The sequence below is a fragment of the Camelus bactrianus genome, chromosome 16, assembly GCF_048773025.1.
Source record: "Camelus bactrianus isolate YW-2024 breed Bactrian camel chromosome 16, ASM4877302v1, whole genome shotgun sequence".
Classification (NCBI taxonomy): Eukaryota; Metazoa; Chordata; class Mammalia; order Artiodactyla; family Camelidae; genus Camelus; species Camelus bactrianus.
Window position 1 is genome coordinate 2,344,395 of NC_133554.1, and position 15,832 is coordinate 2,360,226.

The window sequence follows — 15,832 nt, forward strand, 5'->3', positions numbered from 1 at the left end:
CGCTGTGGACTGGAACACGCCACACGTTCGTTCCAGGAGAAAACGTGTTGTGTAAGGTAAGAGGTGGTATTACAAAAATTGCATCTTAAATACAGTGGTTGTTTTTTTAACACGATACTATGGCATAAGCGTAATGTGAGTACTGTGCAACCTGGAGGAAGTCTGCACTTCATGAAAGGTGACTCCACGACAGCAAGGTTAACTATCATGAGGACAAGGGGAAAGCAACTTCTTGAAGAAAACACTCAACAAGAAAGCCTTGAAGATGCCAGCAGCCCAGGTCCTTGCCCCACCCCCCCAGCTCCCCAGGTCTTACTGACGTCCAGATGAAGCTGCATGGTCAGTACGTGTGCAAATTGATATTCACGCCACCGGGATTTCTATCAGCTTTTCCTCATCTAGCTCAGGAAAACTTCCTGTGCGAGGCTGTCCCGTGATTTCTTTAGGAATATCCCCAATGTTAAGATTTGGCGATTCTGAGCCTTCATTTTTAAGTAGCTCCTACTACCAACAAATGACCAGTATTTGTTAAGTATTTCTTTGCATGTGTGCACAAAAAGTATTTTCAATTTTACCAATTTCACTCCGTATCAGTTACTTCTACCTTTTTACTCAAGTCTAACTTGACTACTTATTTATTCATTAATTCAGCCAACATACACCAGCCACCTACCTACCACGTGCAAGGCACTGAATAAAGAAACAAAGCAGGATGAAACGTCAGCTCTCAGAATACGGTCTTAAATTCTGAGAGTGGAGCGCTGTGGACATTAAATACAGTAGTATTCTCGCCTGTTCCTATGTGCATTTCTACCAGTTGTCCTTGTATGCTGTTTGGGACCCCGTGAGCTCAGACCCTGTTCAATAATTACTGCATCAGTGACGGTTTCCACACCAGCGCTTTTTCCAATGAAGCTTTCCCCCCACCATGTGAAGAGTGATCCCCGTTTTACTTACGTGTATGAGGAGGACCTATTTCAATCTTTCCTTTGAAACCAGTCATTTCAGTTCTAGTTTCTTCTTAAGAAACGACAGGCTGAATTTGCTTTTTCGGTCAAGTCACTCGTATTTTCTTAGGTAAGCCAAGTCCAGTATCATTTCGGTTACAAATGTTACCTATGCATTCTCTTTCCTCACCCTTAAGGCCTGAATTCCCCCCCGGACCACTCTGTGCACTGAACTCAAACCTACTGTCCACGACTTATTTTTTCCCATTACTTCCTTGTCTTAAGATACGGGGCTGTGCTTGGTGGCCCACTTTAGCAGGTTCGGTCCGTGACACACTGGTTAAGATCATGCCCTTAACTTTGTTATCTTTCGTTACTTTAGAAAACCTTCTGTGGCTTAGATCGGCCGTGATTTTCAGCACTCTAGGCCCTGGGAGGATCCAAGTAGGAAGTTTGGGCCATGAGCACAGCAGCACTCAAGAAATGTGCTTCAGTGGAAGCAGTGGACTTTACAGTGAAACAGTCCAGGGGGAACCTTCAGTTATGAATTTAGGAGTCAGGTGGTGGGGGGAGGAAAGGAACTGTGTTATTCCTTCCTTCCAGATGACAGCTGTCAAAACCTAGTGAAACTAAGACTAATGTGCTTTAAAGATAAAGTCTGGGTGTTTAATTTTTGCCTGTTTGATTAAATTTGTACACGTCTAAGGGTCATATACACGACATTAGTTTCTCTATCCTAACGTCATCTTTCATCGAGCCTCCTTTAATATTTCAGTATTTAAAGGAAAGTGTAATTAAACAGTGGTCACATAGAAATCTTTAAGATATTTTCAACTTTTTCTTTTTTTTTTTTGCAAACCTACTGGCTCCACGTGGCAGTCATGGCCTCATTGGAAAAGAGAAGCAAAGGTGGGGAGGGGACCCTTTACGTACTTAAGGCTTCAAGGCTGGGAAGAACCAAAGCCTGAAAGGAGCCTTTTCTTTTCTGTTACTCCCGGATTACTGTCTAGGGTGAAACCTCTACTGGGTGGAAGCTTTCCCAAGTTACACTCACAAGGCCTCATTAAGACGTACCTGAAATACAGAGAGTCGACGAGTTACGGGCTTTTGAGGACCCTTACTTCCCTAGGGTTTCTTTCTGAAGTGAATTAAACTGGTATCAAATAAAGGTTAAGCAATGAATGTTTTCTTCTTAAATTTCACATTAAATTTAAATAGGTTACATCCACGTTACGAATTCTGATGCTTCTGCTGAGTGATAACTAACCTATATTGCACTTCTTTTGAATAATGTTTTTAACACATAGGACACAAAATAAAATCCAAGTGCTTAAGTTTTCAAACTTAGATGAAGTCTCCCGTATCCATTAGTTTCGGTGTTTGGCACCTGTATGAACCCGCTGGTGCTGAATGAGGTTTGTGCTCTGGGTGAAGGTTTTACCACATATGCGGCATCCGTAGGGCTTCTCTCCTGTGTGAATCCTCTGGTGTTGAATAAGGCATGTTCTCTGGCTAAAATCTTTATCACATTCGTTACACTTATAGGGCCTTTCTCCCGTGTGAGTTCTCTGATGCTGGTTAAGCGACGAGGAGTAAATAAAGGCTTTGCCACATTCGTTACACTTATAGGGCTTCTCTCCAGTATGAATCCTTTGATGCTGAGTAAGGTTTGCGCCCTGTCTATATGCCTTCCCACATATATTGCATTTAAAGGGCTTCTCCCCATTATGAATCCTCTGGTGCTGAGTAAGGTGCACACTCTGGCTGAAGGCTTTCCCACACACACTGCACTTATACGGTTTCTCTCCAGTGTGCGTTCTGTGATGCTGGGTGAGGTTTGCACTCTGGCTGAAGGCTTTCCCGCATATGTTACAGACATAGGATTTCTCTCCTGTGTGAGTAGTCTGATGTTGAATGAGAGTGGAGGAATGAGCAAAGGCTTTCCCGCATTCGTTGCATTTGTAACACTTCTCTCCAGAATGAATTCTCTGATGTCGAATGAGGTAAGTACTCTGGCTAAACACTTTCCAGCACTCATTGCATTTATACGGTTTCTTTCCCGTGTGTATTTTTTGATGTTGAAGGAGGTGTGTGCTCTGACTGAAGGTTTTCCCGCACTCGTTGCATATGTAAGGTTTTTCTCCCGTGTGAACTCTCTGGTGATTAATCAGAGACGAGCTGTGGCTGAAGGTTTTACCACATTCTAAGCATCTGTACGGCTTCTCTCCGGTGTGCGTCCTCTGGTGGATGGTGAGGTGTGCGCGCTGGCTGAAGTCTTTGCCGCAGTCATCGCACTTGTAGGGCTTCTCGCCGGTGTGGATCCTCTGGTGGATGGTGAGGTGCGCGCGCTGGCTGAAGGCCTTCCCGCACTGGTGGCACTCGTACGGCTTCTCCCCAGTGTGCATCCTCTGGTGGGCGATGAGGGAGGAGACGTGCCTGAACTCCTTCCCGCACTCCTCGCACTCGTGGGACCTCTCTTTGGCGTGGCTGCTTTGGTGCTTGAGGAGGGATGGGTATTTCCTAAACTTTTTCCCGCACACGTTACACTTGTAAGGCTTGTCTCCAGGGTATATTTTTCCGTGCACGATACCGTACGAGACGTGACCGAAGGCTGCCCGGCCCTCGTTGTACATGGAAGTCTTATCATCTGACTGGGTACCAAACTGTATAATCAGGTTGGAGTGCTTTTCAAAGTTACTTCGATATAGATCATATTTGCTCAGACACCCTCCTGCAGGAGCGTCTTCCTGTGAAAAGACTGCCTTCAGACCGAAGTTCCTGCTGCTGGTGGGGATTCTCCTGAAGGCCGCTGGCCTCTCCGACCTGTCATACTCATAGGGCTCTTCCAGCTTGACGGTCTTGGGTCCACCCTTCGTGAGTTTAGAAGTATTTTCCACTGAAGTACAGTCTTGGGCTTTTGATTCCCATTCTGAAATTAAAAAAAATTATGTGTGTATATATATATATATATATATATATATATAAAGTTTGCCTCTATTTGGAGAAAGGGAACTGCCAAAGCAGAAACAAAATAATGAGCACGAATAAAATGCCTAAAAAGACTATGGCTCTGACAACCTCATAACATGGTCCTTGAGGCTTGGGAAAGGAAGACAAAGGGGCAGAAAACAGGACTAGATTTGTAGAAGAGGGGAGGCCCCTCACTATTCAACATGGGCACAGAGTTAACAGAGTAGCTCAGGTCAGGTGACAGAGCCAAGAAGTGAAAACAGACGGCAAGGCTGTGGGACGGCTTGAGGTGGCTTTTATCACACAATCATGCACAATCGTATAAACTGTAATTCACACGACGGGTTCACAGAGCAGGCAGGCTGCCCCCACTCCTCCTTCCAACCTACTCTGCACAACCCTGTGTAATACCCTGAAGGCAATTTCATGGAGTGGGTTCCATGCTTAAATACATCTAGTAACTCCTACAGCCTAAAGCAATGCTTCTCAAGAGAGCAGTCCCCAGACCAATGGTGTGAGCACTGCTGTCACCTGTGAGTATGTCAGGTGACTGGGCCCCTCCCATACTGAGTCAGAAACTTTGGGGGTGGGGCTGAGTCCTCCAGGAGGTTTGGGATCAGTGACTTAAAGAATAAAAGTTGAAGAAAAGAAAAAGTTCAAAATACCTCCACTGGGTATTCAGTCCTCAAATAATCTAGTCTCTTCTATTCTACTCTGCCTTCTACCACACCTCTCATTCAGCTAAAGTTCAAAGTTATCCACGTAACTTAAAACTACATCCTCATGATCGTCTAAATTGCCACTAATTCCAGACTCTGGGCCTTCTCCTATGACACGTTCTCCACGTATTAAAAAAATACTCATGGGGAGGAGGGTACAGCTCAGTGGTGGAGCGCATGCTTAGCATGCACGAGGTCCTGGGTTCAATCCCCAGCACCGCCATTAAAAAGTAATAGTAACAATAATAAATAAATAAACATAATTACCTCCCCTCCAAAAAAAGAGAGGTACTTATGGCCCAGCTCACTTTTCTCCTCCTTAGAATCCTAAACTGCAGACTAGGCTGAATCATACAAAATCGCCCTTGTTTTGTAGGCCTATATGGCTGAGTATCAGCAGTTTTATGTGGTTCAACCTAATATAATATTGGGCCCACGGCAGAACTTGGCCTTATGTTATTATTTCACAACTTTGTGTGTTTCTTCTATTTCCAACCCAGATGCAAACTCTGGAAATGGCTTCTGCTTCCGCACTACTTGCAGGTCTGGGTACGTACGCAGGTGAGGGGAGGGAGCCGTTCTTTCCTTACGCTTCCGTGAACTGCCTGAATTTACGAACTACTTTCATTACTTTGATTCAAACAGAAAAATCAGACACTAGAAAATGCCTAGGAGGAGGAACGTTAAATGAGAAAAAGCAGTACCGTTAACTAGTGTGAAAACTCATTAGAACTAGACTATGTTATGAAAATGCAACGAGATTACAAGTTTTAAAAGATATTTTCTGGTTTTCGATAAATTGGCTGTATTTCTTTGTTATTTAGTACTAGAAATGTTGTTATATTACTTTTTCTATAGGAAAAAAATTTTAAAACAACTCTCTCAAACCAGGATTTATTACTCCTCCCACAAAAAAAAAAAAAAGAGAATGCTAATGGACTGTGTGGGTGGGCGTGTACATACACAAAAATGATGAGACAATACCAGAAGCTGAGCTTAACTTTCACATAATCAGAATCAGTCTGCGACAGAGGGGGATGGCTCAGTGGCACAGTGCCTGCCTAGCATGCACAAGGTCCTGGGTTCAATCCCCAGCACCTCCATTAAAAAATAAGTGAATAAACCTAATTACCTCCCCCTCCCAAAAAGCAAACAAGAATCAGTCTATGACAGACCCATCCATATACTTGAGAAGGAAGTACTGAAGTTATAATTAACAAGTCTTAAGTAGCAAGTCTGAATGATACCACGAAGACATTGCTACCGTAAGCTTACATTTCTAAACCAAATCAGTTTATTGGTAATTCATGAACTGAGATGATTAAGCAGGGCTTAAATTTGTGTACATAATTAAGCAGAAAGGAGTGATTAGAAGAGTTAAGTATCTAACAGTGGTATGATATTTCTAACAGAAGAGATCAGTGCTGATCAGGTGGCCAAGGGATGCTGGTGGGGGGGGGTAGGTCTGGTTTGGGCTGAACCTGAAAGAATGGCTGGGTCCCTATGACGGACAGGACCATATCAAGTTCTGACACAGGAACGGACACCAGAGACCAACAATACTGCTCTGTCTGCGAGACATGGGCTTCCGTCCCCCGAAGTATGACTGATGAGACGCCCCACCCAAAGGTTCAACTCATCGCAAGTCTCTAAGCTGGTAAGAACGTAACATCCTCAGAGGCCACAAATCAGGCAAAAGCATGAAGACCGGACGTTGGCAGAGCAGAAGGTGGCTGAGAGCCTCCTCCCTCCTGCCGATGACCCTCAGCTTCCACTTGAGGCTGCAGGGGGCCCAGGAGGGGAGGCCGGCAGCAGTCCGCACACTGTTCAACCCCACATAAGGACAGGCTAGAGAACAAACCAAACCCCCCAAACCTCACCTCTGTGGGAGAAGAGGAACTTGCTTTTCTCAGTTCTGCTGCTCTTTGGTGGGAGCAGAGTCTCCCCCCAAAATACATAAACTGCCCTGCTTTTGGGGTTACAGCCTTAATTTAACCTGAGTCATCTAAAAACTCAAGTGGTCCCAGGCGGGCAGCACCTCCGGGAAGACGGTCCTGACCCCAGCGCAGGCTTGTTTCCACCATGCCATGTGTCTGCCTGGGGTTCAGAGTGTGCTGAGCTTAGTGTGCTGTGGGTATATTTCGCATCACTCTGCCAACTAAAGCAAACAGACCATAAGTTATAAGAAGAATTATCTTTTCCAGCAGTATGACCCTTAAAATACCTATGACCAGATAAAGCTAACTTTTTAAAAAAGTGAAGCAATTCACTCTAAGGTAGCATATTACATGGTCATTATTGTTTAATTTACTGTTAATCCTTTATTCCAGCATCAGTGTTGGTAGATATACTAGAAGTCAGTGCCTTAAATTGAAAAAAAAAAAAAAAGGGAATAAAAAAGCAAAAATAAAAGAATATATTTATGATTTATCTCTGCAGAGAGAAACACAGGAAGGACAAACCAGAAACAAAGGAACATGGTTACCTACAGGGAGTGGCTGGGGACAGGGCAGAGTGTAGACCTTTCTATACAGTTTTGACTTCTGAACCATGTTAATGTTTTTACATACTCAAAAACCTAAAATTAAATAATCAAGAAATAAAAAAATACTGAAACTGAACACAGGTGGAATCAAACAAACTTAACTGTCTATCAAACTGCTAAGATAACCAGAAGGGAAGGATTCAAGCAACTTCTGCACCCAGTATCCTGTGTGCCTTTAGTGGAATATATTCTAAGGAGATGAAGAAATTCTGAACTTTGCCTAAGCAGTTTATTTGAGTGATAGTGCTATAATTCTGAGACCATTTTTGTGTGTATTATGTGAGAGCAAATGAGTAAATATACTGATGTTGGGAACCAGGTGACTCACTGCGTGAGAAAGGAAATAAAAGACGGATATGGGAAGGGACAAGACAGGCTCTTGCGGTGCTGGGCCTGAACGAGAGCTGTCAGTATGAACTCGTGACTAAAGACGCCCACAGACACACACACACGTCACAGCTCTATCTACTGAACAGATGTCGGAGCCACGGTACCCAGAGCAGTGAGTGCCCTGTCTGCCCAGAGCCTGGTTTCTCATTGCTGATCCCCATTAATGAACCACTGTTCCCTAGAGAAATTCCAGCTCTAAGCTAGGTAAGAGGTGAGCCTAAGACCACGCTCTGCCAGAAAGCAAGGAAATGCTACAAGACTAGAGGGACGTCTCAGAAGGACACAGGACTTGCTTTGAAAGGCTCCCCCTGCCCAAATTTGCGACACTTGAGCATCAAAAAAACACCCCCCCACACCTGGAATTAAAGCACTAATAACACATTGAATTTTAAAGAATTCCATGAGACCACAGTGATACATACACATAAAAACGGGGGCAGAGGAGGAACAGCTACTCTTTACATATTAATCACTTAGAAGAAATGGTGGAATTGAAATCACCGTTTGCAACTGGCAACGTAATAAAGCCAGGATCCTCAATGGACCTCACATGAAAGGTCATCGGGGAACAGAACAGTCACGTGGCCCTCAGGTGTCAACCCACAGATTACAACACAGGTGCAGGAACTGGGTGGACGGGGCACACAGCTGGGGGACTTGTCTGCATAAATCTGGCTTTATACAGTCTTATAATTTTTGATCTTGTGATCAAAAGATATTATCTTGTTAAATAATTAGAAAATTTAAAAAAAAGAATGAGTTAGGAGAGTGGAGGCAGGGGGCTACAGGGTTTTGTCAGCAAACAGAATCAAGGAAACGCAAAAACAAGTTAAGACGGTTTGAAATTTAGGATTTTAGGGGACATTCACATATACTTAAAAATGGAACGAACACAGTGAAAGCCCCCAACAAAGTTCCAAGGGATGGAACCCTGGGGTCGAGGAGAAGCAGAAAAGGTGTAAAAATGACGTCTGGAAAATCTCTTCCTGAAGACGGTCTCTGTGAGGAAGCAATGCCAAGCAGCTCAGTGTTCTCAACAGGCTCAGGCGTCTTTGTGCAAAGTGACCTGGCCACATTTAAAACCTGCTTCACCACACGGAGGCTAATACAGGCTCTTAACCACAAAGAATCCCACCTGCTGGCTGTTCTCTCACCTGGACTGGGGCCTTCTAAAATTTCTTTTATCACCATCCATGGTTCTTCCAATATGGGAATCACAGTTGGTCTGTACACCGTAAGTCCTGTTCAGGAGGAAGAGAATGAGTTTCGTCCTGGAGCTAAACAGTTGTTCAAATTTTATTACCTGACTTCTCATCCATGAGGATGCACGGACCTCTACGTGAAAAGAATGGCTCACGGACATGAGCTAGTGGATTAGGTCGCTGTCCTTTTCAGAGCTGGGACAAAAATTCCCTGCCACCCTGGAGGATATGTGCATAGAGACCATGGGATGGGGGGGCGGGCAGGGAACGGGCAAGGCACAGAGTTGGGGGTGGCCCTGGGAGGCTGGTTGTCGTATTTTCTGATGACCTTCCACTTAGAAACCTTCCGTTTGGGAAAAGAGATTAGAACTTGGCCATTTCTGTGCCTGGACGGGAGATGCATGCTCACCTCTGTGCCAGCCCATTTTTAACAGCTGAGGAAAGAAATACTCTGCTGGGTTTGCTTGGGGGGGTGGCGCGGACGATGCTCACCCAGAGAAACCATGTTCCAGTAGTTCTGCAACGTGACAGTCTTGTACAGCTCCTTCTGCACAGGGCGCATGAGCTCCCAGTCCTCCGGGGTGATGTCCACAGCCACGTCTGTGAATGTCATAGATTCCTGTAACAGCAAACGTAACTTCACTTGGTTCGAGAACTAGCAGGAAGGGGACAGGGATGGCACAGGGGCATGTGTAGTAAGGACCACAGAGCCTTGAGCTTGGGAAGGCCCCTAAAGGCTACCTAGTCAACACCTTCCCCCAACATATGGATGAGCAGATCTGAATGGGACGTCCTAAAATGAAGTAGAATTTATCATTTCTAGTGTACGCATGGGTGGCTCCATCTTAAACAATAAACAGATTTAAACACAGATGACAGAGAGCTGAATGGCTCTGCTTTTCAAGTGCTGCCTGACGAATTAATTACATGTGTTATAATTTGAAATTTCAAGATATCCTGTGTGCCCTGTGGTGGAATGCAGAGCCCCTCCTTCCCTCCTGAAACGAAACTGGTACCAATACCCACACTCAACTGCTGTCCTAGGTACATCTCAGTCTGGCAAAGGGTGCATCACTCTACTCTTCTTCCCTTTGTTAAAAAACATCCCTTGATTATTCTCACGTTTTTCAAATTAAAAAAATTTTTTTTAATTAAAAAAATGATATTGGAATTTTGAAATCACATTCAAGTTTATAATTTAGGGAGAACTGACAGATTTACAATATTCAAGGCTTCTTTCATGTCCTATGGAATGATACAGGACTGCAAAATTTATACTATGTTTAGTTTTAGTTATTTTAAGCTTGGGGGCTAATACTGAGAGCGGAATCTTCTATTTCATTTTCCCATTGATGCGATTTTTATGTCTGTGTAAGAAAGTGAATACTTTTTGTATGTCATTTTCCATTGCAGTCACTTCACTCAAACTTTCTATTATTGTTCCTAACAGTTTTTCCCTTTTCTCAGGTTTTCTGGGTAAACATTCATATCTATAAATAATAATTTTACTCTGGTTACCAATTTCAGACCATGTCTGTTTTTTACAGTAAACTTTTAAGATGGCCTGAGTTGCTCTTCCTTAAAATAACACAGACTCATAATCAACAGTAACACCACTAGTACATGGCCTTGAATTACCTGTTATCAAAGAAAAATGATGCTGCAACTAGTGTTTAATCTCACTGTGACCTTCCTGATCACCTCCTGAAATCCAGGCTCGCAGGTCTCACAATATTTAATCCTCACCCACCTAAGAGGAGTTGAGGGGTGAGTGGCTCAGGCTGCGAGCGGTTAAGTCTTGCCCCAAATCACAGGCTCAACGGCAGAACCAGTAACCAAACCTAGATGCACCTGGCTGTGGAGCGCAATCCCTCAGCCCCTCTGTGCTACTGCTGCTCACAGCCGCAAAGTGAGGAAAGGGACATCAGGGGAAGCAACGGACCCCGTTTCTCACGCAGGGCCTCCACCCACCTGAACAGGCCAACATGACTTACGGGGGAAAACGGAGGCTTGGGTGCCTATTAGGACTTCTGGGGCCACAGAAGTTAAAGGGCCAGGTTAGAAAATGTCCTCACACACGAAGACGGAATTTTCAAGCCACAGAAGAAACTGACACTCACTTTGGTCGCCAAATTGTTCAGCCACCCTCCTGGTCTTCCTTTGGGGTCCTCCTCTGGGATCTCTTGCCAAAGGGTAGAGTTCTGTGGAGCCGCTAGGGAAGAGAAAGTGTTCACAATGGAGGTTAGCCCTGTTTGAAGAGCCGAGGAAACTCTTCACCAGTCGATGCCTACATTTTCTTAAAGTGAGGAGTCAGAAGAAAACCAGAAACAGCATCCCCACTTCAAGGAACCAGAGGGAAGGGGCAATGGCTTATCCTAAGACATCGGCACGGGCTTCAAAAGCAAGCCTGCTCTGGGACTCTGAAGAATATGTACCAAATTCACAACGTTCTTCTAAATCTTCACACAACATAAATTCTGGGAGCTGTCTCTTAGTAGAAAAAAAATTTTCTCTGGACACTTTTCTACCTATTTGGAAGTATGTTACCATAAAATCCAAGTCAAAAAGCAAACAACGTATCAGCAGAATGGTTCAAACCTCTGTAGAGAAACTTCCTGAGGGCTCACCTAGAGGGAACTTGGTTGTGTCTGGGCCCAGTTTTGTGACACATGTGGCTGGGTTTAGAGAATGTGTGTTTGTAAGCACACAGTAGGAGAAAGCCATGGGGGGGGGAGGTGCTCAGGTGAAGCCTGTTCTCACCCACTCACTGACCTCCATCCTCTAACCCCTTCAAAGGGCTGCTCTCTGACATGATGGCTCTCTCCTCTGACCACCCAGGATTCCTCCCCTCTCTGCTTGACAAGTCTTACCTTCTTCTTCCTCTAGAATCTGAGTCAAGTCCTCCACCAGAGTCACCACTTCCTCGCCGCTCCTCGGGTACTGGGACTTCACCCAAGTCCTGAGCTCCCCGGGCAGGATGGTCAGGAATTGCTCCAGAACCAGCAGCTCCAGGATTTGCTCCTTGGAGTGAATCTCGGGTCTCAGCCACTTAAGGCAGAGCTCTCGGAGCTGATTCAGTGCCTTTCGAGGACCAGCCAGGTCTGGGTACGGAAAATTCCTAAAATTCTGCCGACAGGTCTCAGTGTCACGCAAGAGCCTTGAAGCGAGGGTTTCCTTATCCACACCACGGGGTCCGCTCTGAGCCCTGTCTGGCTTCCACATGAAAAGAACTTGGGCGCGTGAAGAACTGGTCATCCTCTTACTCGGGGTGAACATTGCTACAGGCAGGAGGGTCAATCTGGCAATAGCCTTTATTTCTCTGGGAGTGAGCCAAGTGCGTGAAGTTGCATGCTAGAGTCACAAAGACACTTTTCAAGGGTTGCTGCTGCTAGAGGCAGAACAGAGTCAAGGCAGGGTTGGCAGCAGCCTAACTTACAAATTCTGGGCCCAGAACTTCCCAGGATGGTGAATAGACCCTGAAACACAAGAACAGACCGCAAGGTCGAGAATTTCTGGCGCTCTCTGCCATACACACACACAAACAGAAGCAGACAACCCAGAGTGTACAGATAAACACAGACTTCACAGTGGTCTCCTTCCCTGATATCCTCCAACTTGTAAGACAAATGCAACCTGCCGGGGCACGGGTTGGGACAGCCATAAGAGGTGGCGGTAGAAGCAAAGACTTGAACCCTGGGCAAAATGTCAGATAAAACTTCTAACTTGTTGAAACAGAAATTAAACATTCGTTTACACAAAATATTTTAGTCAACAGATTTTACAGAAGCTTTAATGACTGAACTGGTTCTCAGAGACAACAGAGCAAATCTGTTACTTAGAACAAACTGGGAGGAGAATTTCTTCTTAAAGTGCTCAAGGTTTCCAAGGGAAACGGTCAAGAAATGAGGGCGAGCCGCTGATGCTCTTTGGACATTAACGCCAGCCTGTCCCAGGTCTCCACTCCCTGAGAGCTCGGGCTGTAAACAGGCAGAAGAGACCGGTGTGGGGTGAAGTCTCTGAAGATCTTCTGCAGGACACAATTCCTCATGAATACATTTGAAAACAGGATTCTCAAAGAAAACCTCTTTTGCAGGCCTGATCTGGAGGAGAACCGACACCACTGGTCCAAGGGCTCCGGCTCCGATCCCTCCTCCACCCCGTCGAGTCCTCTGAAGCCGGCTGCTCCCCAGGCCTGCAGGGCGGACGCGCCCCCTGCCTCCCCTGGGCCCTAGGCGGGTCTCCCTAACTCCGCAGCCGCAGGGCCGCGGGCCGCTGCGCCGGGACGGCCCCGCAGCGTCCACCCCGCAGGCCGCCCGCGACATCCTCACCTGCAGCCGGACCTACGGACGCGCAGCCGAGCGGCCCGAGAGGCCCCGGGCAACAATGGCGGCGGGCGCGGGGCCTGCGTGGCGGGCTCGGTCCCGCTCTGCCGCGGGGTCTCGGCCCCGCCACGTCCCGCCCCGGAGAGCACGGCGCCTCGGCCGGAGCCGGCTGTCCAGCCTGGTCCTGGGAAGCCCGGCCCGGAACCCACCGCGCCCCGGCTCCGCCGCGACCTCGCCTCGGCGCCACTGCGCATGTGCAAAGGGAGAACGCTGCGCGCCCGCGCAGCCAATCGGAAGCCGCGCGCGGCCCTCCCCGCCCCAGCCGCGGACCGCGGACCCGTCTCCATGGCAACCTCCTCCACCCATCACGGGGATCTGCTTGCCAGCCGGCTGCGTTCTGAGGGAACCATAAAGTTTCCCTGGGCAGAAGCACGATTCGGGGGGAGGTCGGGGAGCTACAGCATCTGGGAGAGGGGGAGCCGGATAAGGGGCGGAGATGGAGCCCCGCGCTAATCAACCAGAGAAAACGCGGTGCCGGAGTTCCTAGAGGAAGGATGGGCAGGGAAGCTGTGGGTCTTAAGGCAGAAAGATCCAAAGTGCTGGTTCGGGCTTTACTGCTCATAGCCATTCACTGCTCAAGGTTTTGAGTCCCTCCTCAGGAATCTGATCCTGACTCTCTCAGATTGGAAAAAAGAACAACACCCAACATCATGTTGTTTGTAAGACACCCAAAACACGCATAAAGTGCATGAAAATAAAAGGATAAAAATTATTCCAGGTGTTCCCATTAGCTAATGCTGTCTTGGCAAATTGCCCCCAAACTTAGTGATGTTAAAGGATAAGCATTTTGCTACTATGCTCATGGATTCAGCGGGAAAGGAATTTGGAAGGGGAACCGTGGACATGGCTCTCCTCTGCTCCATTGTGCCTGGAGGCTCAGTTGAGATGATTAGATGGCAGGGAGGGCCCACTTCCAAGATGTCTTCTTTACTCATATGTCTCCTGGGTGGGCTGAGATGGCTTAAGGATGAGTGCCTCATGTGGCCTTTTCAGCATGAAGGGCTAAGCTGGCAGCTGAGAGGTGGCTCCCCGCTCTAAGAGCAGGAGTCCTATGAACTAGAGAAGCTCCGTGGCTGACTATGACACAGCCTCAGACGTCACATAGCGTCACTCCCGTCATACTCTTGGTGAAAACCGTCACTAGTCTGTGCAGAATCAAGTGGAGGCAGATGTAGACCCCTCCTCAGGATGAGTGGAGTCTCAGAGTCTTAATATTACACCCTAGGCAAGTTTGAACAACAAGAAAGTTGGGTAGCGTGATGGTCTTTGATATGTCAACCCCATCCCCTTCTATTCAATCAAACCCTAATCTAGGTCGTTTGTAAAGTTGTTTTGTAGGTGTGGTTAAAGTCCATAAACTCAGCTGAATTAATCAAAGGAGGTTATCTTAGATAAATTGGAGGGTCTGAATGAATCAGGTGAAAGGCCTTAAAAACAGAACTGAGGCTCTGACACAGCCTCCAGCCCACCCTTCCTGACAGACTTCCCTACAGATTTGGACCTTGCCTAGTCAACATCCACAATCGAGTAAGGCAATTCCTTCCAGGAAAATTATCCTACAATCTACATTTCCCTCCCGTCCTCATCATTAGACCAGTAATGAGGGTCAAGTCACCACAAAACCCAACAAAGGAAATGCTGGGCTTGATAAGGGAGGAAGGGGACTATTCAGTTGCTGTGGGCCCTGGCCAGTCTGTATCGGTAGGAACCAGGGGTACAGGGGTCTGAATCCCCAGAATGTTGGAGCAGGGAGTGCAGAACATACAGCTGAGTCCTGGAGAATTTATTGAAAAGGTGCATGCTCCTGTGATAAGGATTCAAATACTCTGGCGAGGATGCCAGGAGATGCTAACACACTGCTAGACGGGCTTTTGGAGGCCTGGAGTAATAGATGGCTCCACCCTGAACAGAGATGCCAGAATTGCTTGGAAAGCAGTGAAAAAAAGGTGTTAAGAGACTCAGAGAAGTGAGCAATCCAGGACAGGCAGAGGATGTAAGGCTGGAAAATGTACCAGCTCTGTTTCATTGGGAGGCCAGAAGACCCGCTGCTGGGATACAGAATGTGCTGGTGGGAGGGGCACAGCATCCCTGGGAAGCACAGTGGGGGCTGTCCTCCGCAGGCTGAGGCTGCCTGTAGGGGCTTGTTACAGAACTGAGCTCATTTAACCTCGGAAACAAGGACCACATAACGGAGCAGTAAGGTCAAAGTGGAAGGGGTGTGGGAGACCGGAGGGAGCTCTTTACCTTCGGAGAGCGATGGAGACAGTGGAACAAGGCGCCTCGACAGGCACGACACGGGCAGGGCTCGGTCTGTACCATCAAAGGAAGTAAAAGCTGGATGATGGAGAGGTTGAGGTTAACATTTTCTGACCAAGAAAAAGAGGAAAAACACAAAGTAATCAAAATAGCATACAAAGTGAAGACATTGCTATAGATTCTACGCAAATAAAAGATGTTATAAGAGAGTGCTGTGGACAATGTACGCCCACAAGTTTAGATAATTTAGATGAACCGGAAAATTCAATTCCAGTGATTCAGCAGGCAGCCGTCTTCTGAGCACTGTTCGCCGATGGCCACAAGAGGGCGCGCGAACCCACCCTTTATGACGGCCCACCGCCACCCTGGAGCGCATGCGTACTTCGCCCGCGGAGGGGGCGCCGCGTCCACGTGGGAGAAA

General features: G+C 46.9%; 1 protein-coding gene across 2 annotated transcripts; it reads right to left on the reverse strand.

Moving 5' to 3' along the window:
- Nucleotides 1-26: 26 nt before the first annotated feature.
- ZNF287 (zinc finger protein 287) lies at nt 27-13,349 on the reverse strand. Of its 2 annotated transcripts, XM_074342122.1 has the most exons (6): nt 13,114-13,349; nt 11,584-11,594; nt 10,894-10,985; nt 9,266-9,392; nt 8,726-8,812; nt 27-3,876 (listed from the first exon to the last, which is right to left on the reverse strand). In XM_074342122.1, the coding sequence occupies exons 1-6, from the start codon at nt 13,347-13,349 to the stop codon at nt 2,315-2,317; spliced, it is 2,115 nt and encodes a 704-aa protein (XP_074198223.1). In that variant the 3' UTR covers nt 27-2,314. The 2 variants fall into 2 exon arrangements, with proteins under 2 accessions (XP_074198223.1, XP_010972425.1); XM_010974123.3 differs by lacking the exons at nt 11,584-11,594; nt 13,114-13,349 and adding an exon at nt 11,644-12,203.
- Between the last annotated feature and the right edge of the window lie 2,483 nt (nt 13,350-15,832).

What these genes read in the sequence shown, in the direction of transcription:
- ZNF287 (XM_010974123.3), bottom strand. Translation starts at nt 12,049, where the DNA reads ATGTTCACCCCGAGTAAGAGGATGACCAGTTCTTCACGCGCCCAAGTT. An exon ending in CTGGAACATGGTTTCTCTGG is followed by an intron (nt 8,813 to 9,265) that starts GTGAGCATCGTC and finishes CCTCCTGAACAG; the next exon opens with GACTTACGGTGTACAGACCA. An exon ending in TTTAGAAGGCCCCAGTCCAG is followed by an intron (nt 3,877 to 8,725) that starts GTGAGAGAACAG and finishes TTTTAATTTCAG; the next exon opens with AATGGGAATCAAAAGCCCAA.